A 21446-nucleotide genomic window follows, 5' to 3' on the forward strand; every position below is an offset into this window, starting at 1 on the left:
CGATGCTATCTATGGAAGCCGTACTTCTGGACTAGCTCTATGTTTAAATGAATTATATAAACGGTCACGTTGGACAATAATTGACTTTTCTTTTTGAATGCGCAAAAAACCTCGAATAGAGCACCATTAGGTTTTCTCCTTCTTGTATTCCAAAAGTTTATTATACGGAAGATGGGTATTGTAAAATATAATTTTGCTTTACGTAACATTTTTAAGTAATTAAAAACATGGCGTTTGATGTTAATTTTATTGTAGTTAGAAACATGCTTTAATCACCCTCTAACCTGTCAGGCTGTCTCTTCATAGAGAAGGAGAACAAGAATTGTAAGGACGAAGTTAATTTAATTTTCGCGAGCTTGCTTTATGACACCGCGCCTTCGTGATCGAGGATTTAATTCGTCTAAAATACAGAGCGAATGTTACGATGACTGTTATAATTATATTATATCCTTTATGACATTTTGCTTTCTCTTAAAAAGAGTGGATATATCTTTGAGAGAAGGGACTTCCGTGTTCAAAGTATTTCAGTCGAAATATGAAATATATATTTTGTTCTTTTTTTTTCTCAAATTGATTATTTTATAAATGCGACGTAGAAATCTAGAACTTTTAATATAAGATGAGATCTTAAAGTTTCACATTTTATTTTAATACATTTTGACAAAAAAAAAGAAGTATCTCTTAAAATTATTCATTTTCCGATAATATTATTACAATACTTTTATATATACGTTATTCTGAACGCCTCAGAAAATGTCTGATTTTTCAAAGAAACTTTTAGTCATGAAAGTTTATAAAGTCTTCAACCGAGAACTGCAATATAACTACGATTTTTTATACGAGTGCTAAGAAATCGTTACTTATAATAATAAGTCGTTACTGTCATCAAGTAATATTGGCAATTGATATCCAGCATATAGTACGGATTAAGATCAGATTATCAAAAAATTATGTATGCTTGTGAGCTTTTTATTTAGTATTCATCTTCATGAAATTTCATGAAGCTTAATATATACGATAGTAATATCGAGACACTCAGTATATAGGAACACGAGGATATATAGTTAACCCAGCTACAGATACATCTGTGGAAACACCTGCAGGTAGCGAATAGCAGGTAGCCGATGGTAATATTCAACATGGTACTCGAGCGTGACGTAGCACGCCTCCTAGACCCGGCCTAGAGCGAACTTGTATCCCTGATATGTCTGCGATGGTTATTTTCCCAGGAGTCATAATTAACGTTACCGTACACGCGAGATTAGGTAATCTCTCGGGGACGGTGTTATCAGGACCCCCGGAAAATCGTTTGCTTCGAATTTTTACCAAGCGCGGAAGCGTTTCACTTACTGTTCGGGCAATTTTTTTTTTCTTCTTTTTTCGAGACGAGAGTCGCGTGGTCACGGACGAATCTAGAGCGGCCGGTGGACGTCTATAAATTCGGTCCTAGACTCCGAAACTTGTGATTCCGTACGCGGCCAGCATGCTGGCCGAGGAAGTGGCTGGCTTCGATCTGCACACCCGGTTGCTTCTTGCTAGGCGCGCACAGGCCTAGACGCTTGTATAGCCGAGTTAATAATTACCCGGCTACGGTCGCACCGCACCAGTGCTCTGTAATTATCCGAAAAGTCGCGTGAACGGAGACGATAGGGTTTAGATAGCCGAGAGCGGAGACCGGTTATTCAGTGGCCACGAAAGATGCCTTCTTTTAAAGACTCGACTGTCGTTGTAATTGCGTCGAGTTTAATAATTCTAGAAAAGAAATCATATGCAGTATACACATAAACACGTGGTACGGAAAATGTAAAATAGATGCTATGGAAAATTGAAATTGCTCTTAAATCTCTTTATTCTTACATTTTCTATTTCCTTGCGCTTTTCCCTCCATCTTTATTAAGTAAAATAATTTAATCTAAAATAAAATACGTTTTGAGATTCAAAATCTCGACAATTTTTAGAAATACTTGTAAGATTATAACAATAACGCCAATGTCTAAATGTAGATCTTTTAACTTTTAGCAGTAACAATGTTAACATCTTAAATTTTTTAAATTTATTTTAACGATTACCATTTTTAATCTCACAATGCACTTGCGTTCCAATTAAAGTTCTGAATCGTGAAATTTATTTGCGAATCTACACCTTGCAAGGTCGCCATGTGTCGCCTCTTGTTCGTTATGTCCAGTCAACGCCAACGCGCCCGAACATGAATCTCTCACCCCGTAGATTGCCTCTATCTAGAAAAATTCCTGCAATCGTGTGCAGCGCATCGTGTCAAGGACGTCCCATTATGCAACTGTGGACAGTTGCAAAAGTTTCCGTATAAAGCAAGCGGCAGATCGCCGCGTTGTTGTCGAACGACATTTCGCCAACTTTGAATTCGGGATTCACCGCGACCTGGAAACAAAAAGAAAACTCCTCGTCAAGAGAGATTCTCTTGTGCGATACTTGCGAATTCGCCCGCGACGTTCTCCTGTTTGATACTTATGAAAATGGCTTTATTACCACTGTACCTTGAGCGTATAATGTCCTGGCTCGAGCTCGGAAATGTCCACCCACTGGCAGTCGATATTGTGCTTGTAAATGTCACTGCAATTAACGGAAATACCTTGGTCTCCGTAATTGGCGCATTTGTATCTAAAACGATAACGACATTTCAAATGAACTTCGACTAATGGGATTTAATCGCGATTATTGTAAACGGGGAGAAAAAAAAAGGAAGAAGAGGTGTCGCGGTAAATTGACACACACATATCACGTGTTATCAGGATTTTTACCTGGGTTGGACATCGGGCATACATTGATTGTCCTCGAGGCAGAAGGACGCTTTGTGGCCTTCGGCGACTTTATTGCCGCTCGAATCGATTACATCGAAAGTGGCGAACACCTCCATCGAGTGATAATGCCTGCGAAAGGAAAATGGTCGCGTTAGAATTGACATTCTTTTCCCGCCGTCAAACTTTATTTTAATCATTGCGAGAATAATTGCCAAATTTAATCCCAACGTTATTAAATAATCGATGAATTCAATTGGAGTCGTTCACTATGAAATAGGATCTCTGGCTTAACGTTTTAAATTAATTAAAATGTTTTTCTTCTGTTTCCATAACTTTTTGAATAAATTTAATTATCTTTTTATCATCAATTGGAATCATTTATTTTATCATTTGGTTTTATTTTTTATAAGAAATTTTTAATGCTAACAGTTGGCCGTCATGCTCTGAATAATTTAACGTAATGTAGACTTGTAGTTTCTTTATATAACTCATCGATTTTGGATACTCAATTATTACTCTTTAACTTGATAAGTACTTGTGCATCAAGAATACACGGTGTACGCATTAATTGAAGTAGAGCGGATAACGATCTGTTGTTGGCGCTCGATATTTTTCGTTGTTATCGTTGGCCGACTCACATGTGACACATGTGCCATTCCCATAAGTGTTTAGGCACGGAGGGACGAAAATCCGCGGTGCCCGCGTTCAAGATTCTCGCGGTGAAACGCAACAGTCGTCTCGTCTCCAGGTGCCAATTTTCGGACTCGCGTTGTATCTTGTAGGCCTGGGAGGCAATGCAATTCTCCTCCATCGCGCATTGCAGCCAGTAGAGCTGACGGTCCTCCAAATGCGCCGTACGCATCAGCTCGATGTGATCGAACACGAGATCGGCCATTTCGCGTTGGCACACCACCCCTGCCACGTTCTCCGCTGTCCCTAAAATTACGATAAGATTAATCTAATCCTACTCTAATGAACGATAACTAAAGCTCCACGCCTGCTTTTTTAGATAAACGCCTGCCTTCTCGGGATATTTTTTTTCAGACATGTTAGCATTTATTTTAAGAGAGGGTTACTGAATGGGTATTCTAATATAATGATATTAACATAAGATTCATAAGTGTGATAATAGTGAAACTAATAATTGATATGACAGAAATTGCAAAAGTAAATTTAAGTCAGTTTTATTTGGTTGTTTTTACCTTTTTATCACTGTTATTTAATTATAAATATCCTTATATCTTGAAGGTATAGGGAATACCTGGGCAATCTGCAACCCTGTCATGCTGGCACTCTGCCAGATTCCCTTCGTTCCCATTGCACTGTACCCCGCTGATTGAAATCGGAATCCCCCCGTTGCCAAAGAAATTAGTCTGTATCGCGTCAGAGGCGTAACCAAGGCCTAATTGACGGCAAACCACGGCGGCTTCGAGAATGGACCAACTGTCGCCACAGATGACACCCCAATCTGAAATTGAATGACCGCACAAATTTCGCGTTTCTGACAAGTTCGTACATTTTCCCGTTGATGTTTAAAAGTCATTGAAGTTACAAAAATTTAAATTCGTATGTATGTTTTACTTTTGTCAGTAAACTCACGGGGTATGATGGCCATAGTTTTTTAAAATGTAAAAAAAAACATACTTTTATTTTTATTATTTTTTAATAACGTTTGATATACTACTTTACTGACGCTTCACATATATCTACGTTATGTGTCTAACGTTAATCGTGACAGCTCAACTGTAATTTATTCGATGTTGTAGCAATTTTTAATGAACACATAAGAAACTTTGCAGGCAGTCAAAAGTAAAAACGTGATATAATATTCACAATATTGTTATTTCGAATAGTGTACACACATAAACTACAGTAAATATCGATTATGTTTGAAAATAATTACAATTACACATTATTTAGCAATTATTGGAGGAATTATAGTCATTGGCCATCTTCTCCGTATGGTCATCATATTCTAATTTACCCTATATAATGGCAATTTGATAACGCGATAGAAAAGGATGATAAAACACTGTAATTTGCAGAGAAAGCACTTGTACGTTGATTCGTTCATATCAATTGTTCTCATTATTAATTAAACTTGTACATTTTTATAGAATCTTTAGACAAAGCTGAATTTCTTCTTTTTATAGTCATAATCTTACTTCAGTTTTTGTAGTTTTAAAATTACGACTGTAGTTACAGCCCCCGGGATAAACTGTTTCGCTACCTGCACTGCCCAATTTAATTTCCACCCGGCCCTCGGAATGCACGCGACCTCCGGATAATCGTAGAGCCGTGCCCTGCGGATACGTGTCCTTTATCCTGGCCTTTGGTGGCTTCCCTTGCGGGACTGGTGGCGACGATGCACTCGTTTCCTCGTCGCGCGAGCAAATGACGCCGGCAGCTTCGTTGCTACCGCAGTCGGAAATGCCCCATCCGTCGAAACGACAGTTCGCAAGTTCGCTCTCGGATCCGTCGCAGTAAACGTTATCCAACCAGTATCTTCCTTCGAGGTATTTTTGTATATATGTAAAAAATCGCACGTTTGTATTTCGTGTTTCAATTAATCATCTCGTTCGATGAAACAATATTGCGCATGCTCGAGCAAGTAGCAGAGTAAAAGAAAGTATGATGCGAAATGAAACTGGACAGAGAGTTGTAAGATCTATGTGATGTTATTACTACTGGATTTTCAGAGGCAAAAGTTAACGCGACTGGTCTAAAAATATGACGCGCGTTCGCCGATCAATTGGAAATAAACGAACGGCTTGTTATAGGATGGTCTTACTCGTCTAGGCAATGCACGCGACTCGACCGTGAAAGACAGCGGTTCAAGATGAAAAGACAATAAATATCTCGCGTCTCACTTCTGGCCTGGCCGAAGTGGCCGTATGTCGTTGCTTTAATTGCACCGTTAAAGCCTAATTGCTTGCAAACCACATTGGCCTCGAAGTCGTCCCATTCGTCGTCGCATACACTGCCCCACTTCCCGTCGTGAAGTATTTCCACGTTTCCTGTGCATACAGCAATAAAATCTCGCGCTTACGTTTTTCCTATTGCGACAACTTGCTGCAATAAAGAGGAAGTAATCGATGTGCAAACTCTCGATTTACCACTTGGAAAGTGTTGTCATTCACAGTGGCATTCCGATAAGTGGAAAACATTTGACGTAAATGCGACGTTTATTAAAATATTTAATCTTTCTTGAAATTTATCTTAAATAGCTAAAGGAAAATTTGTGGAATAATTAATTATAAACATTAATTATATTAAGTAGTAGCAATTAAAGAGGAGGACGTTTAATATTTTCCACCGTGCCTTTTATCAACACGCGGTTTTGAAAATCGATACACCGTTTTATCAGTTGTATCAGTTTATTCGATCATTTTAACCGAACGCTTTGAGCGCGTTAGTTTCAGCTGCTATTTTTATCGCGGCGGTTTAATATCGATTACATTCAATAAAACGCGGAAGGAAAATCGCGCGGCGCGGTCTTAACAGCGCACACGAAGCCGGCCGGCATCGCGAGAGATCGCAATCCTATTTTTTACGGTCCGATTTTACGGTGACCATGTTCCGTCCGGCGATTCCCGGTATTGCGTGTACGTATGCGTGACGCATGGAGCCCCGCGACACATGATCGCTGGCATAAATCTCTCTCGAGTTGACCTCTTTTTAATCGTCATCGCGAGCAAGAGAGCGAGAGACCGACTTGAACGGGCAGCCGCGCGATAAAACTCGCGCGGCACGAGACTCGCGCTCTCTATCCCCGCGAAACAACCACCCGGCAATAGAGGGGCAACGCGAGAGAAGGAGATTTATAACCCGTTTATATTGCACAGCCCCGCGCGCGCTTTATCGCCGGGAAAAACTACCAACTCCTCCCCGAACGAACGTCGGCCTCGTTCATCCCGCGGCCCCGGATTTACGAGACGACGGCGGGAGCGCGTAGCGTTTTCGTCGGTTGTACCGTGCAATCGATACAATTCCCTCGCCGTATTGTGGTAAGAAGATCGAGAAAGAGGATGCACCCGTAATTGATTGGCGCACCAATTGATCCGACTGAATGACAAAGCTCTCCTTTGTTCCGCGTACGTCACGCTCCGCGTGCTTTCTTGGTCCGCGTAATTTTATGCGCGGGATGTATTACCCCGAGATAAAACGAGATAAAAACTTTGACGGCGGAGAGAACTCGACGTTATTATTACCGTTATCGTCGCATTTATCGTCGCGTTATCCACGTTAAGTCAACTGTCCCGGCGATTTTTAAGTAATCCTTCTCTCGACGATATTGCCTTTTTGAGTCGTTTGCGCACGACTGCCGATATTAAATATTTTGAGGATCAAACCTTATGTATAATGAATTTTTATTGCACCTTCGTGTTCGCCATTTTCGCCGCCTATCAGCTTTAACGCTCCCTCTTGTTTCTTCAACTTTCGGAAGTCCTTTTTCAGCTTTCCGACCGTGCGCGTCTTCCTGTCGCGACTGCTGGTCCAGATACTGTTGCTGCTCGTGCAAAATTCGAATACAGATAACAGCACCATCAAGCTAAACGCGATTCTTCCCACTCGTAATGGCAATCTCATTTTTTCGTTGCGTTTTGCAAGCTTTAACGTTTTCGAACTGCCAGAAGTCTGATCACGATTTACATTCGATGTATCGTCATATACGATCCATCGTCCGATATTACACGCGAAAAATTTTGAAACAAGAGCAGTTTTGACGGACACTCGTAGATTAATCACACTTTTTTTTTTATATCGGATTTCGCTACGAAAAATATGGAAAAACGAGTCGCGTTGTATGGAAATCGCGTGCGCACGATTCCGCGGGCTATACTGATCGCGCAACACGTTCACGCAATGCGCTCGCTCCCTGTCTTGTAACGCACGCTTATAAGATCATCGGCGGTCCAGATGGCGGATCGTTTCTTTTCCCGCGTCGCCGATCTCTTCCTGAACGATTCGTTAGCGTTAACCGATGACCCGTTTAAGTCAACTGTCAGCGCGATTAGAATAGCCATGACTATCCTAGTCCTTGACTTTAAGAGGAAGAGACGTTGCTTCTCTTAGTTTGCTGTTCTCATCTCGTAATTCTTCTGTCGTTCTCGTTTAGCAGAGTGTATTAACAGTTCTCTAAAATTCGTGATGTAGCTTTGTTTTTTATTTAGACGAATTATAAAAGATATGACGATGAACATATCAAATACAATTTCAAATAGGAATACGCATTTTTGATATTACATAACGATGATGATAAAAAGACACAGTTTTAGCAATTTGAAATTAAATAATAATATGTGTAAAAAGAACAATGTTTAAAGAATCACTGAATTTTTTCATAAAATATATAATTTGTGTAGAACTTGTAAGAGTAATCTAAATTGAAACGTCAGAATTATTTTTCTTTCCTCTATGAATTTATTTTAGAGAGAAGGATTGTTATTATTCGAGTTTGCTTATTGTTTCTGGGATTTGCTAGTTTACTTTGCGTTTGTTCGCGTGAGCGTGTATTGCTTTCAAAAAATTCACACTTGATTGACCAGTCGATATCGGCCAATCTTGATGAACTATGCGATCCACTGTGATGATTAATACTGGTGTGTGCGCGATTCGAATCAGCCGTTTATAACGTTTCGGATCTCGCAACGTTGCGGAAACGCGCGGCATATTGTTTCGTCGTGCACGTAGATGAGAATCAACCAGTTTAACCCTCAATTACTACGGTTAAATTTGAGTAACCGTGATGAGGTCGTATTGCGACCCTAATAATAAATTACGGCATTTGGAAAGCAATTTTGATTTTTATTAACACTTCTTACGGAGAGAACATTATATCTTTACGATTTAATTATTAAAAAAGGGGGTAAATAACGAGCTCTAATTATTCGAGCGCTCCGATAATAATTTTTATGAAATATCTCTAAGTAGTTTGACCTCGTTAGAGTACTCGAAAGCCGGTACGTCTATATACCTATATCGTAGCGGCTTTTCAAGGTGGATATTTCATACACCGCAATTTATCATCGCCTCATGTTGTAGAGCATTAAAGTCTAATAGATAGATAGAAAATAAAGACAGAAAGATAAAAAGATGGATGTAATAATCCATAAAATAGCAGAGCGGATCTCATGGACAATTTCATCCTTCATTGACGTTATCTAATGAAAAGTATCGCAATATTGCAAGAGCCAGGAGCCTTTGTCTTCTGGATTAATTATCGAATACTGTCTATAATGGAATTACGTGTTAATAATATTAAGTACGCGCAAAAGTCCTGGCGATTTATTTGAGAGGCCACTTTCAAGTACTGCACCGATCCCATTTTGTCATTGCATCATGAGAACTTTTTTGCACACATCTAATATTTTAACTTTCTTTTAGTTTTCATTAAGGATTTTTAATATCGGCTTTTCGAGTATTTAAATTACGTGTCTAATTTTACGGATCAAAACTGGTCTCGAACATTCTTATCGTGCGCAAGTGCGTCACGTTCTATCTCATGTTTTTTCATTATCAGTCAGTCGTTCCGATAATATACGCGTCCAGAATAAGTGCACTCGCATGTTTTCTCTTCCGACTCTTCCGACGCACTGATTAGCGTGTGTTCGGGTGTCATTGTTCATTGCCAAATAAGAGGTAGGTAGCTTGATAAAAACAAAATAAAAAAGAAAACAGTTTAGAAAGTCTCCGGTGAGACACGGTTCTCGTCATTCAGTACGTACAGTATCATTCGTAATCATTGCGCAACCACCGTTGGGGATTGGTGCTAGCCAGGCTTTATACTTCACCAAGTGGAACGCCGATAGGAAAAGAACCGAAGAACAGTGCTATTAAGCTAGAAATCAAGTTGCTTTTACGTCACTGAATATATTGTGATCAAATTCTGACAAAATCTATAAATTCTGAGTAATATTTCATAATAATTTTATATTAAATAAAACTAAAAGAGCGTTACATTTTTACATAAATAAGACTTCATGTAAAGGAGATTTTAATCGTGATTTATCACTTATTTTATCTTTTATAAAGTTCTTTTTAGATTTTATATACGCTATGTACGTTACATTTGGAATTATTTATAGATTAAAACACAGATAAAAAATTCTATCCGGACATGAATTCGAGCGCGATTTGAAAGCACGTGTTAGTTTTTTCCTCTGTCTCCGTTTTCCGATTGACCGCGACTTCGTTGTCGTCATCATTCACTGCCGGTATAAAAAAGAATTTATGTAATTCATATACGGGCCGCGCTTTTGACACGCTTCATTCTGTGGCGTAATCGCGCGAACGAACGCGTGGTGAAGCAATTATCGTGTGCTATTAGTGAAAACGGCCCACGGCTAAATTCTTGACATACTTAGGTCGTGTGGCGCCTCTAATGTCGAGGGATGAAGGGACGACGGGTGTTATCTAGCCCGTAAACGATTTCTTGTGGCACGCGACTGAAAAAAAAAAACGATATCTTTATCTCTTTACCGATGATTGCTTTCATCACAAACCGAAAGATCGACGGTCTGTTTGCGATTTTTTTCTCTATTTTCTATTCAAGATTTTTAACTATTAACGCCCATAACAGAAATATAAAGTTATTAAAATTTAAAACTTGTATAATAATATAAATTATTTTTAATTGTGATACAGCAAAATTGTGTATTTTGCAATATTCACTTTTTACGCGAATACTTTTTTTATCTGTGCGTACGCGGAGAAAATTTTGTATAAAAATTATTATGCTATGGACCATAAGAAAAAATTTCAGAGAATTATACCGTAAGTAGTGTAAATACTACGGTAATTTGATGATAAACATAGTAAAAATTTTTATAATTTCTTCATTGGTCTACGTTTACTGCTTACCATAGTAATTTTTACTATAAAATTTTTTTCGTATAGAATATTTAGAATTATGTATACATGAAATATAACAATGTCGAACAAATAAGGAGAACACATCGATAAAATGTAAAACAAATATTTGATTTTACCATCTTATATCTTATTTTCCACAATGTGGAAAAATTCGTGTCTCAAATGATCACTTCTCTTTCTTCTTTTTTAGTAATGCAAGAGTTTAATTACGTTGCGACTTATCATAACGAATCAAAGATGGTTGAAAAAGTGTCACGCGAATGAATAAGTAAAAGTTTACTATCGATACTGCCTGGATGAATTATTAATGTCCAATCGATACCGGCAGTACTAGCCTATTTGGCTGTTGTTGACGATGCGCGCGCGTGTGTATGTGTGTGACGCGAGCGTGAATATCGGGTTGTTACAAAGACTTCTCCATATTCATATGGAGAAGCGAAAGTGGAGCGCTTTTTTGTCGCGCCTACGACGGCGATGGACATCATAAATCGCGATCGTGCGCAACGGCGCGGGCAGGTTGCAGGTGCTGGATGCAGCGATTGGCGTTCGCCGTCTGATCACAAGTGCACATTTTCATCCGATTAAGCACGCAGCGTCGTTAAGCAGCGATCGTTCGATTTGTTCGCTCGATAAGTGTTCTTAATTTAATAATCGTGCTTTCGTCGTGTTTGATTATACAGTCGGCAAAAATATATTGATTAAAAAAGATCAAGGAAAATTTAAAAAGATGATATAAAGGAAGATCGTCAATATTAACCGCTTTGTTTTTTTAATTTCTTAAATAGAAACGAAAAATAAAACTTTAAAAATATAAATATACATTAAAAAGTGTTTTTATCAGGTAATATAGTAATTTGTATCATATTGTCTTCACTTTTTAAATAATTTGTTCGTAAGCATACACAGTATAAATGAAGTTTCTACAAACATATAAAATGATTTAATAGTGTTAATAATATAATATTCAGTATTGTTTGAAATATATATAACTTTTGCAAAAGAAAATCACGTAAATTTTATTCTCGTTTTTGAAAAATTTGTTTTTATTATAGATATTTTATTTAGAAAAAAGCCATAAATTTATTTACTTTTATAATTATCTAAGCAGATTACATTTTTATTAGTATGAATAAAGTGCAATGTTTTTTTAAAAGGAGATTCTTTAGATAGATCTATGCCGATATGATGATTTTTCGATCAAAAAAGAAAAGAATGTATTTAAAAAATGATTCGAGAAATCTGCAATTATAGCTAGCTAATTTACGAAAATTACTTTTATTCATTCATTTAAATTCAGAAGGAAAACTCAGAAGAGAGGAAAAAGTTGATTCAATTATTCAAATTTTGCGATATCCGCTTGAAATTCTAAACTGTAATCGTTATATTGCCGCGAGATTAATCTACGAAAATCGCCGCGAAAGCGAATTTTAAACTGAAACTGAACGAGTCAGTTGAAGAGTTGTTCGGAAATTGGATTCCGAAATAGTTACACCCTGGCTGGGCTCGGAACTTGAAGTAATTTATTTTGTTTCATGAATCTCCCTTTACGTTTACATAGAACGTGGACGTGTGTAGTACACAATGTTTAGTGTGTGTCGAGGGGATGTATATCGTATCATTTTATACGTCGTGTCATTTTTATTTGTTGTCGTGCACTTAGGCGCAAAAACGGGTCTAGACATTGGTGCAATATTTATTATCACACTTGTAATCGCTTGCGTATACGCGGAATACGCGGACTATCTTCCAGAAAAGTTCGCTCGTACCGTCGCCTGAAATCTACCGAGAAACTCCAAGAAAGATCTTGATTTCTTCCGGACATTCCAAGCGCTCTGTTTGTCTCGCATACATTCCCCGCTTCGCATTTCTTGCATATCGCTCGAGGTTGTTTACTGACTGTTATTAGAACAGCCTGTCAGTTTTAGCCTCTCTGATAAATATAACAATAATTAATATATATTTCGATGTTATTATTACTTTATTATATACAGGATTTGTCAATCGCTATTGAGAAAAACGCGGAAATTTGGACTTTTTTTTTACTCTTGAAAATCATCTTTTATAGTTTCGGATTTTTTTTTCATTTTTCATGCTTTTGACAATTTTTTAGAAGTTTACTTTTATTATTAAATTTAATTTTTATTCTTTTCTGACAAAAATTTTTATTTGCTGAAATTTAATAATTAAAAGTACTCTAGTAGCTTTTCTTTGTAACACGGTTAGGAACATTAAAAGATATAACAAAAAAATGTATTCCTCAAGGCATGACAAAATTTTTTATCTCTCCGAAATTTTAAGTCTAAGGGTCGGTTGTTCCAACTTCTTGGTAAACTTACCTATCAGGTAAGCACGTATCTATCTTCATTTTTTCCAAATGAATAAAGACAGGCACATATTTATCTGATAGATAAGTTTATCAAAAAGTTAGGAACAATCAGCCTTAAGGATTTCAGGAAATTCTTTCACAATATGCGAAACATTCTTTGATAATTATTTAACTTAGTTTTAGAATTATTCCTACAATTAATAAAATTATTATTAATATTCATGATTACTAAACGTTCCGTCGCGTGAAGCTTATGATACAAGTTTTGTACGATAATTCTGCTCGGGAAACGCGAGGTTATACAAGTCACATTATTTCGCGATGTTCCTGTCCGCGCGCGCGCGCGTTTTGAAAATCGCGCGTCAGCCGGCGGCGAGCAATGGCGGCCGCGTCGGCGGCGGTCGATACGAGGACGAGTCTAGGGACTCTACCACGCCCAATCGCGGTCGTCCGCGCCGCGCGCCGTCTCACTCTCGTACGCGCGTACCGGCGAGGGCAGACGTGCCGTGTGTCCTTCTCCGCGCCGGCTCCCGTTTCCTCCACCACTCCAGCCTCTCGTGCCTCGCGCCTCGCCGCCGCCGCCGCCGCCGCCGCCGCCGTCGTCGCACACGCCAGTCAGTCGGTTTTTGTCCATCGCACGAGGTGCGTCGTGCGCGGCGACCTAACGCCGCCAACGAGGGAGCGACTGAACGGGCTTCACGCGACACACGCACAGTGAGACGGAATCGCTCTCATCAAGCGGACGTACGCACGCACGCACGCTCGCTCGCTCCGGTGTCCGGTGTCTCGTGTGCCGCGACGACGTCCCGCGTCATACCGACGAGCACGCGTTCCCGAAGGCAGGCGCGTTTCTCGCTCTATCTCTTTCTACCGAGGGAAGGAGGGGAAAGAAGAGGCGCACCTCGTGGGCCCGTGCGGCGGATCGTGGCCGCGAGACCGGAGGCGCGCGGTCGGTCGCCATTGTGCTTTCCTCTTGTCGCCGATATATACGACCGCGCGTTGTCTGTCAGCCCGAGTGCTCAGTGCCGACTTATACCGGGTGAACCCGGAGCGAGAGGGAGGTGTACGCGTGCCGCAGCTCGCCGCCGGCTAGCGCACCGTCGAAGTGCCACCCGCTCTGCTTGTCGCCGCCTGCCGCCGTCGTCGTCGTCGTCATCGTTATCATCAACATTATCAGCAGCATCATCATCGTCGCCAGAGGTAAGCGAGACAGACAAAGACGGACCGTCGTCGTCGTCGTCGTCGTCGCCGCCGCGTTTCTCGCGAGGCAGAGCGGAGCGGAGCGGAGCGCGATGCGAGACTCTGTCGGTAACGACGTCTCCTCTCTCTCTCTCTCCTCTTTCTCTTCCTCCCTGCCTCCCCCGCGCGACATCTTCGCTTCTTTCTCCTTTCGTGCGGATGATGACACGCTCCATTCCGATCACACGGGTCACGCTTTTACCCCCTTTCCCCTCCCCCGCTTGACTCCGAATGAAGCTCTGGCTCCAGGTGCCTCTTCTCGATCGTCCCCCTTGTGAGAGTCAGCGTGACAGGATCCCCGGAGCCGGCGTCTCGAGGTGAGGCGCCTGGGCGAGGAGGAGGGGCGGGGGGAGGAAGGGGGTGGGCTGAGAACGAGAGCTCTCATGTTTCGATCTCACGAGGGCTCCCGCGTTTCCCGCGACGTACGCACGCACGCACGGAGACACGACCCCCTTCAAGTTCACGGCTGTCGCGGACAGGTGCTTGTCTCGATTGCCTCGAGGAGCGCCGAGAGACGCGTGTTGATCCTTCGGACACCGACGAGATTCCCTCCAGTTTCTATTGTTGTCCCACGGCACGAAACTGCGCGAACTTGAATATTATATTTATTATCAAATACGCGGATACAGGAGACCTTTGGTTGTAAATCGTACCAGCACTTGTATCTCATGTAAATAAAACGTTATTTATATACGAAGGGATTATCTTATTATTGAAAACGATTGTAGAATCTTCGGTTTTAAAAGTTATAATTCTTAATGTAATATTTGTTATGTTATGAAATTAATAATTAGGGTTGAACGTATTAACTCAACAAGTGATTAAAAAAATAGCACTGTTTCTTAAAAATGTAACTCTTAATGTAACGTTTAGCATTGTAATATTTAATTTGCATCATTGATTGTTTAATCAGTTTCGTTATAATTCACATTTTTTATTAATAGCGCGCCTGTTGTAATTCCGAAAATACATAAGTCAAGATGCTCGTAAATAAAGGAATTCGTCAAGTATCCCGTTCATTTCTACATTACAACTGCAACAACAGCTCACGTAGCAATTCTATCTATTACGGTTTCCATTGTAGCAAATACTAAATTGTCCGAGAATTTCATGCAAACGTTAAACAGCGATTTGACGACTAAAGTGCGAAAGTGATTCATCGAAATTGACATTTTTATTATCTCAATCGTTTTCATGGAACATTACATTGCAAAGTTCCAGACCACTTGAATCTCGTAGTCTCTCTGATCCTTGATTCTCTGAACTTCTCTTTCAGCCTCAAGTTTTTCCTTTAATGAAAATATCGAGGGAAATCTTTTTATCCTCTCAATAGTTAACATATTTATAAGCTAAATTTTACTTGTGCGAAGTTTATCCGAAGTTAATCGAAAAATGTTCTTCCCCGTTTATTTCTTAGACGAGGTTAATTCGTTAGAAAAGTCTCTGGATCCCAGTTGTTGATTGCTTTCAATCGTTAACTTCTAGATCTCTCGTTACTTCGGGGAAAAACCCGCGCGCTTCCGAGTCGATTGTAGATTCTTTTGCAGCTCCTGCGACGGGGACACGTGCTCGATAAACACTCGTCCCGCCTGGAAGTTGAACTTTTCAGGTTTAAAGGGGTTTAGAGTACGCTCGCGCGCGCTTCTTCTTCTATTTGCCGCCGACGGGGGCAAATAGGAGGCTTATTAAATCGCCGTCCTTGTCGTCGTTAGATGCGATTGCTCCGAGTGTTTGCTCCGCAAAGAGAGAATCCGGTCGGGCCTTTGGAGTGCGTCGGGTATTTTCGTCGGAGGGGAGCTGATAGGTTTATTATTTAGATGCGCGATTAATCTCTCCATTTCGCATCCGTTTGTCTGCTTGTCCGTCCGAGCGCAAATTCGCATAAAAGTGCGAATAAAAAATAACGCATTAAGGCGCAATTTACGTGGAGGCGCGCCGGATATTCGACGCGCTCGGGCTTTCAAATATTTATAGAGTTCATGCAAGATGTATGCGACTCGCCATAAATTTACACAAGATGCAAATCGAGATATTTAAAGTAGCATTAAGAAATGATGTAACTGTCGGTAAATTTGTTTTTTTTTTTCTTTCCCTTTAAAACGTAGCATCGAACGGAAAAAAGATATACGTGACCGTGCATCTCGGAGGAATATCTGGCGCGAGTTTTCTGTCCTCGGCTCCCCCTCGGATCCCTTTTGCTTTTTGCCGCGCGGTTGAGCGTCAAACGGGGGCGATGATATTATTTTTCGTCGATTCGACGCGCGACAAACGTGACGCCGTCAATGCGAGACGGCGAGGCGGGCAGGAACACTTGGCAATAAATCGCGGCGTCCGATTAACGCGAAAATTCGGCTTTTGTCCGGCAAGTAGAGAGGAACAAACAGAGAGAGAAAGAGAGAACGAGACACTCAGGGGGTCGTCGAACGAGGCATCCCGGATGGCAGGTATATAGCGTGCAATGCGCTATATGCGGCCCGTTGACGTAACCAGCGCATGACACGCCGGTGGCAGTGGAACTTGCAATATTCATTTACATCCCAAAGTCTGGCCGGCGAGTCATAGCACGGTAAAGCAGCGTACCCGCGTCTTTCCGCGCGCGCACCAGCACGTGCCGCGGCTGGCCGGTGGCGGTTGCCGGTCCGCCCGAAGTGCTTACTCTCCAACTGCAAACGTTAACACGTCGTCGGATCGTGATGAATAAATATGAAGTAAATCCCGCTCTCGAGCCCACTTCAAACGGTATGTAATACGTGATATTCCGACTCTCCTTGTGCAACGCGCGCGTGCGCGATAGAGAGAGAGAGAGAGAGAGAGGTAGGAAATTTGTTTGCCGAATTGAGATCATATCTACGCTGGATCGCCTTTTTTTCTCTCCTCCGAATGAAAAGTGCGGTAAAGTGATAGGTTTAATAAGCATAATTCAAAGTATTTACGGCTCCAATTATGTCTGTACTTTATACGCGTGCTTGCCCCTCGTAACAGACGTCTTTCGCCTTATTAATTAATGCCGTTAAATGTAAAGTGGCTGTAAAGCAACTGGACTTTGTGTTCGCACTCTTTTATTCGTGCTCGAAGAGAGGAGAAGGCGATCTCAAACCGTTACTCCGTTATTCCGATCGTTTGTCTCGTATATCCCGACGGCGGATATTACGTACTTATATGTAAGTTCGGTGTCACGCGGACCGCAAACCGTTGAACCGCAATCCATGGGCAGACACAGCGATAGATGAACCACGAGACGAGGAAAACGTTCCTTCCACCGGATCGTCGCGTAAATTGCCGTCCAGTATTTTACAACCGCCGCTAAAACCGTCGTCATGATATACGGTAATATACCAGTCGGAGTGAAGTCATCCTAATGAAGATCGCGTCTGACGGTGGCGGATTGCAAATTACGGCCTGGAATCTGAGATTGAGGCACGGAATTCGAAACTTCCGCGTGATATGACGCGCAATCGAAATTGAACGCAGCCGCGGAATATCGTGTGAAATCGGATACTCCTTTCTAGGTATCGCTAACTAACTAATATCAAAGGTAAAATATCGATGTCACAGAGATATCCGTTACTGTGCCCCCAATATCTGTATCTCGATATTCGGCCGAGTATCCCTGAATGTTCCTATTAACGTGACTGGCGTGGGCGGACTTTTCAGAATTTTTGATTAGAAATAATCACGAAGTACGATAATAAAACATCTCCAGAGGAAACTTTCTCGGATCAAATTAGAATCCAGCCTTAGATTTCCCAAAAAGATTATAGATTCCAGTTGGGAAACTTATGAAGATTCATATCGGGGAAGTGTAATGTTTTGTAAACTTGACCCTAATTGGGAAATCTGAATATACCCCATTAGTTCTTCTTCTCGATGTTTTCGGTTTTTATTTTATACTGTAATTAAGCGAAGTATGGAAACACTTTAAATATTTATACTTTACGAGTATTAATATTCAAGAGATTCACTTATTTGGACATTCTAAATGTAATCAATTTCATAATGTACATAAAAAATTTTTAAGCTGCGATTAATTTTATTTTGCGTAATGCATTCCCGACGGTATTTTCTAGACGAGGAGATGTAAATTGAACTTGGCGTGCCAGGAAACAAAGGGATTGCTATTTAATTATGCTCCTCTCGCGTATAACGATAGCGAAACACAATACGCTCCACTCGGTCGACCGTTGTCGCTCGCATCGGAGCGTGCAACTTTCGTCTAGCTTAAACTAATTTCGCAAACGTTGTATACGTCGAGCATTTGTCAGCCGAAAATAAAGCAAGCTCTGCATCCTGCGTAATAGTAGCGCATCCACTCAAAGCTACTTTATTATTATATCCAGACACTTTCTGTATAACAAAGCTGCAACTAATATTCATTAAGTCGTTTGATTTGCTCTGTTAGAGAGAAGATATCCTTCAATTTTTAAATATACTTTTGTCGCAATAATAACGATATTATTATTATATCAGTAATATCACACAAAAGGAAAAATTGCAGATTGATTAATATACGTAATTTTTACTTTTTCATTTTATTGAATTCAATGTTCGATATAACAAAAATGGGATTTCTCATTCAAATATATCGACGGTATATTTCAACGGTGGAAAAGAAAACGAATTGTTGATCTTCTCTGTTCCAAAAATATTTTCTAATACGTTATATTATTAAATTTATATATGTGCAAAGAAAATGAAAATTGCGGTGAAATAAGGAACGAGTTTGAACAAATGTAAGTTCTTTTTTTAATGAAACCGGAGCGCACTTGTGCTCGAAAGTTTGACTACTCTTTCATATGTGAGTAAGATTAATGTTGCGAGATGTTACAGCGCGGCTGAAAGCGCTGAGCAATTTCCCTTTCTTTTTTCACCCGCACGTGTGTGTACGATTGTAGTTTCTCCCGCGGATAAATTTCAAGAAACCCGCGAGCCAATCTATCTTGCTGAAAGCCCCGCTAAAAATTCCAGAGAAAAACTCATCTCCCGCGCGCTGCGTTGCAAATTACTCCGGGCCGCCGCCGCCGTCGCCGCCGCGCCGTTTGAGAAAACGCGACGAGAGAGCGAGCCAAGGTGATCTATAATCCGGAACGTGGAAAAAGGCCGCCCCGGATATTGAAATATCGCGTGGGTTAAGGGCCGATTGTAAAAAGGGTTTCTCTCTCTCTCTCTGTCGCGCGCTTCAATTTGGCGCTCGCCGATCGTAAACGTTTATTATTATCGTCTTCTGCGGAGAACGCACGGCGTTCCTTCCTGTCGGCCAATAGCCATTTGCGCTGATACGACGGAATTGGCTTTTCCATCCCCTTCGGACGCGCTTCTCTTTCTCTCCCTCTTTCTCGCGTACACATACACACGTACACACACACCGTACATCCGCATCGTACATGATATCGTGCACCCGTACACATACAAACACACACGCATATGGTGTCCAGGCTGTACTTCGTTTGACCTGCGGTCAATTCCGAGAGAATCTTTTCTGATCAAAGATTTCATGAGACGTCGTTTTACCACTTTTAAAATTTTTCCAATACCCCTCAGGGGTATCGAACGTTAACTCTTAGCTTTTGATAAATGTATGTCAAGAATGTAAAAAATAAAGTTCGAAAATTGCTGCTTTTTCGATTTAATTCCTGTTATACATTCACACACGGGGCAGCTTTTCAATTATATCTCTTTCAAATAAATTTGACGTGAATCACCCGAAAAACTAATACATTCAACTTTCAAAAAGACTCTCCGTTGTCGTAACTTACTTAAGACCTTCCCGAAGTCGACGCGGGGGAAAATTCACCCCGAGGAGAAAAAAAAGATAGATAGATAGAGCGCAGTTGATCCGAGACACCATATATGCTTGAACGCGCCCGCCTATGATATCCCCGTCAGTCACGTATAAACTGCATTACTGATTGACACAATGCGAACGCCTTTAATGCATATCAACGTCAGCGGCGAGTATTGTTCCGTCGCGTCGTTATTGGCAATTTCTACTTCACCATGCCGCGCAGGCGAAGGGGATCGTGCACGCGAGAGCGTGGCGATTCGCCTCGTTCTCGGTTTCAGCTCGGAGGATTTCAAAGGCGGACGCGCGCGACTCGTTTCTCCCTCTTTTTTCTTTTCTCCGCTGTTTCCTCGCGCCTCCTCTTTTTCTTTTTCGTCACGTCAAATCGCACGCGTTCGAAATCACTCTTTATCGCATTCACGGTCATCGCGGCATTCAAATTGATTTATCATGCTGATGTACGCGTATATTTCGCGTCGATTTTCATGCAGCGCAGGGAAGCGCTCCGGAATCGCGAATTGGAACATGTTGTATACGCGTTTGCGAAATTGGCTTTCTCTCTTTCTCTCTCTTCAGTTAATTCTGACGCAAATTACTGACATTTTTTAATTCGAAGGTATTAAAGAATTGGCTTTACGGAATTCCAAATCCTTTTACACAATTAAAGTGCCCACAAAAGTAAAAAGAGCAAAAAAAAAATTTATTAACATTGAAAAATCTTTTAAATAACAAAAAAATTTTTTATTATTAACATGAAATCGCCTTTTGACTTCTTTCTGCGCGTGTCCTGATTGTGTAAAAGAACTGGAAATTCTGTTAAGCCAACTCAAAGATATTTTCTAATGAAAAAATGTCGGTAATTTGCTTCCTTTAACGTCGTGATAAAAAATTGCTGAATCTATAATGATCATAAATTTACCGAAGAAGATAGAACCATTAATTGTGCAAGAGAACCTTCTAAAGAAACGAAGAAAGATACGTATATAGAGAATACTCTGGCTATAGGCGTTCTCTCTCGTTCGACGGGAGGCAAATATTAGCGGCGAAATGGAATTACGTTTGAAAGGGCAATTAAACGAAATTGCGCTAAGGATTGGACGGCTGCGAGAGAGGGAATGCGATCGCAATTAATAGCGGGGACACTCTGTTAGCGTGCTCGGGAATCCAGACACGCTCGACACGTCGTGTCGTCAATTTACAGTCGCGTATCTCGAACACAATGACATGAAAACCGCGTCGTGCATTCCAGAGCGTGTCGCCGGAACGGTGCATCGCAAATGTCTGACACTCTTCGCCATTCAGGGAAACCTCTTTTCGCACCCAATCAAATTTTCCACGAGAAAAAAGGTTTCTTCTTGCAAAATGTATTGCCGGAAGGGAAGCGCATCTCGTGTGTCGTCTAATTCTGCAATATAGCGATTTGTAACTTGCAATAATATTTGTGATAATA

General features: G+C 40.9%; 2 protein-coding genes across 7 annotated transcripts in view; one reads left to right on the top strand and one right to left on the bottom strand.

Annotated features, from left to right (window-relative positions):
- LOC105829530 (G protein-coupled receptor kinase 5) overlaps positions 1–21446 on the top strand; it is a 51350-nt gene that overhangs the window by 7031 nt on the left and 22873 nt on the right. Inside the window, exon 1 of one of the 4 annotated variants that reach the window (XM_028192102.2) lies at positions 13386–14178. The exons of 2 other annotated variants lie outside the window; for them this stretch is intronic. The gene's annotated coding sequence lies outside the window, so the exon portion shown is untranslated. Of the gene's footprint in view, positions 1–13385; positions 14179–21446 lie in introns of those variants that run through there. One more of the 4 variants, XM_012668461.3, reaches the window with a different exon arrangement.
- LOC105829531 (lysyl oxidase homolog 3) lies at positions 1826–10341 on the bottom strand. Of its 3 annotated transcripts, XM_036283120.1 has the most exons (9): positions 8268–10341; positions 7157–7916; positions 5648–5794; positions 5008–5286; positions 4039–4245; positions 3416–3713; positions 2778–2906; positions 2514–2637; positions 1826–2397 (listed from the first exon to the last, which is right to left on the bottom strand). In XM_036283120.1, the coding sequence occupies exons 2-9, from the start codon at positions 7365–7367 to the stop codon at positions 2275–2277; spliced, it is 1518 nt and encodes a 505-aa protein (XP_036139013.1). In that variant the 5' UTR covers positions 7368–7916; positions 8268–10341; the 3' UTR covers positions 1826–2274. The 3 variants fall into 3 exon arrangements, with proteins under 3 accessions (XP_036139013.1, XP_012523918.2, XP_036139041.1); XM_012668464.3 differs by having other exon boundaries at positions 7157–10341; XM_036283148.1 differs by lacking the exon at positions 5648–5794 and having other exon boundaries at positions 7157–10340.

Source organism: Monomorium pharaonis, chromosome 1, assembly GCF_013373865.1.
Source record: "Monomorium pharaonis isolate MP-MQ-018 chromosome 1, ASM1337386v2, whole genome shotgun sequence".
NCBI lineage: Eukaryota > Metazoa > Arthropoda > Insecta > Hymenoptera > Formicidae > Monomorium > Monomorium pharaonis.

Bases quoted from the DNA above. Each gene is read 5' to 3' on its own strand.
- LOC105829531 (XM_036283120.1), bottom strand. From the start codon at position 7,367: ATGAGATTGCCATTACGAGTGGGAAGAATCGCGTTTAGCTTGATGGTG. The intron at 5,795-7,156 runs GTGCAATAAAAA...CTGTATGCACAG, and splicing joins CGAAAATGGCGAACACGAAG to GAAACGTGGAAATACTTCAC. The intron at 5,287-5,647 runs GTGAGACGCGAG...AATACCTCGAAG, and splicing joins CCACTTCGGCCAGGCCAGAA to GAAGATACTGGTTGGATAAC.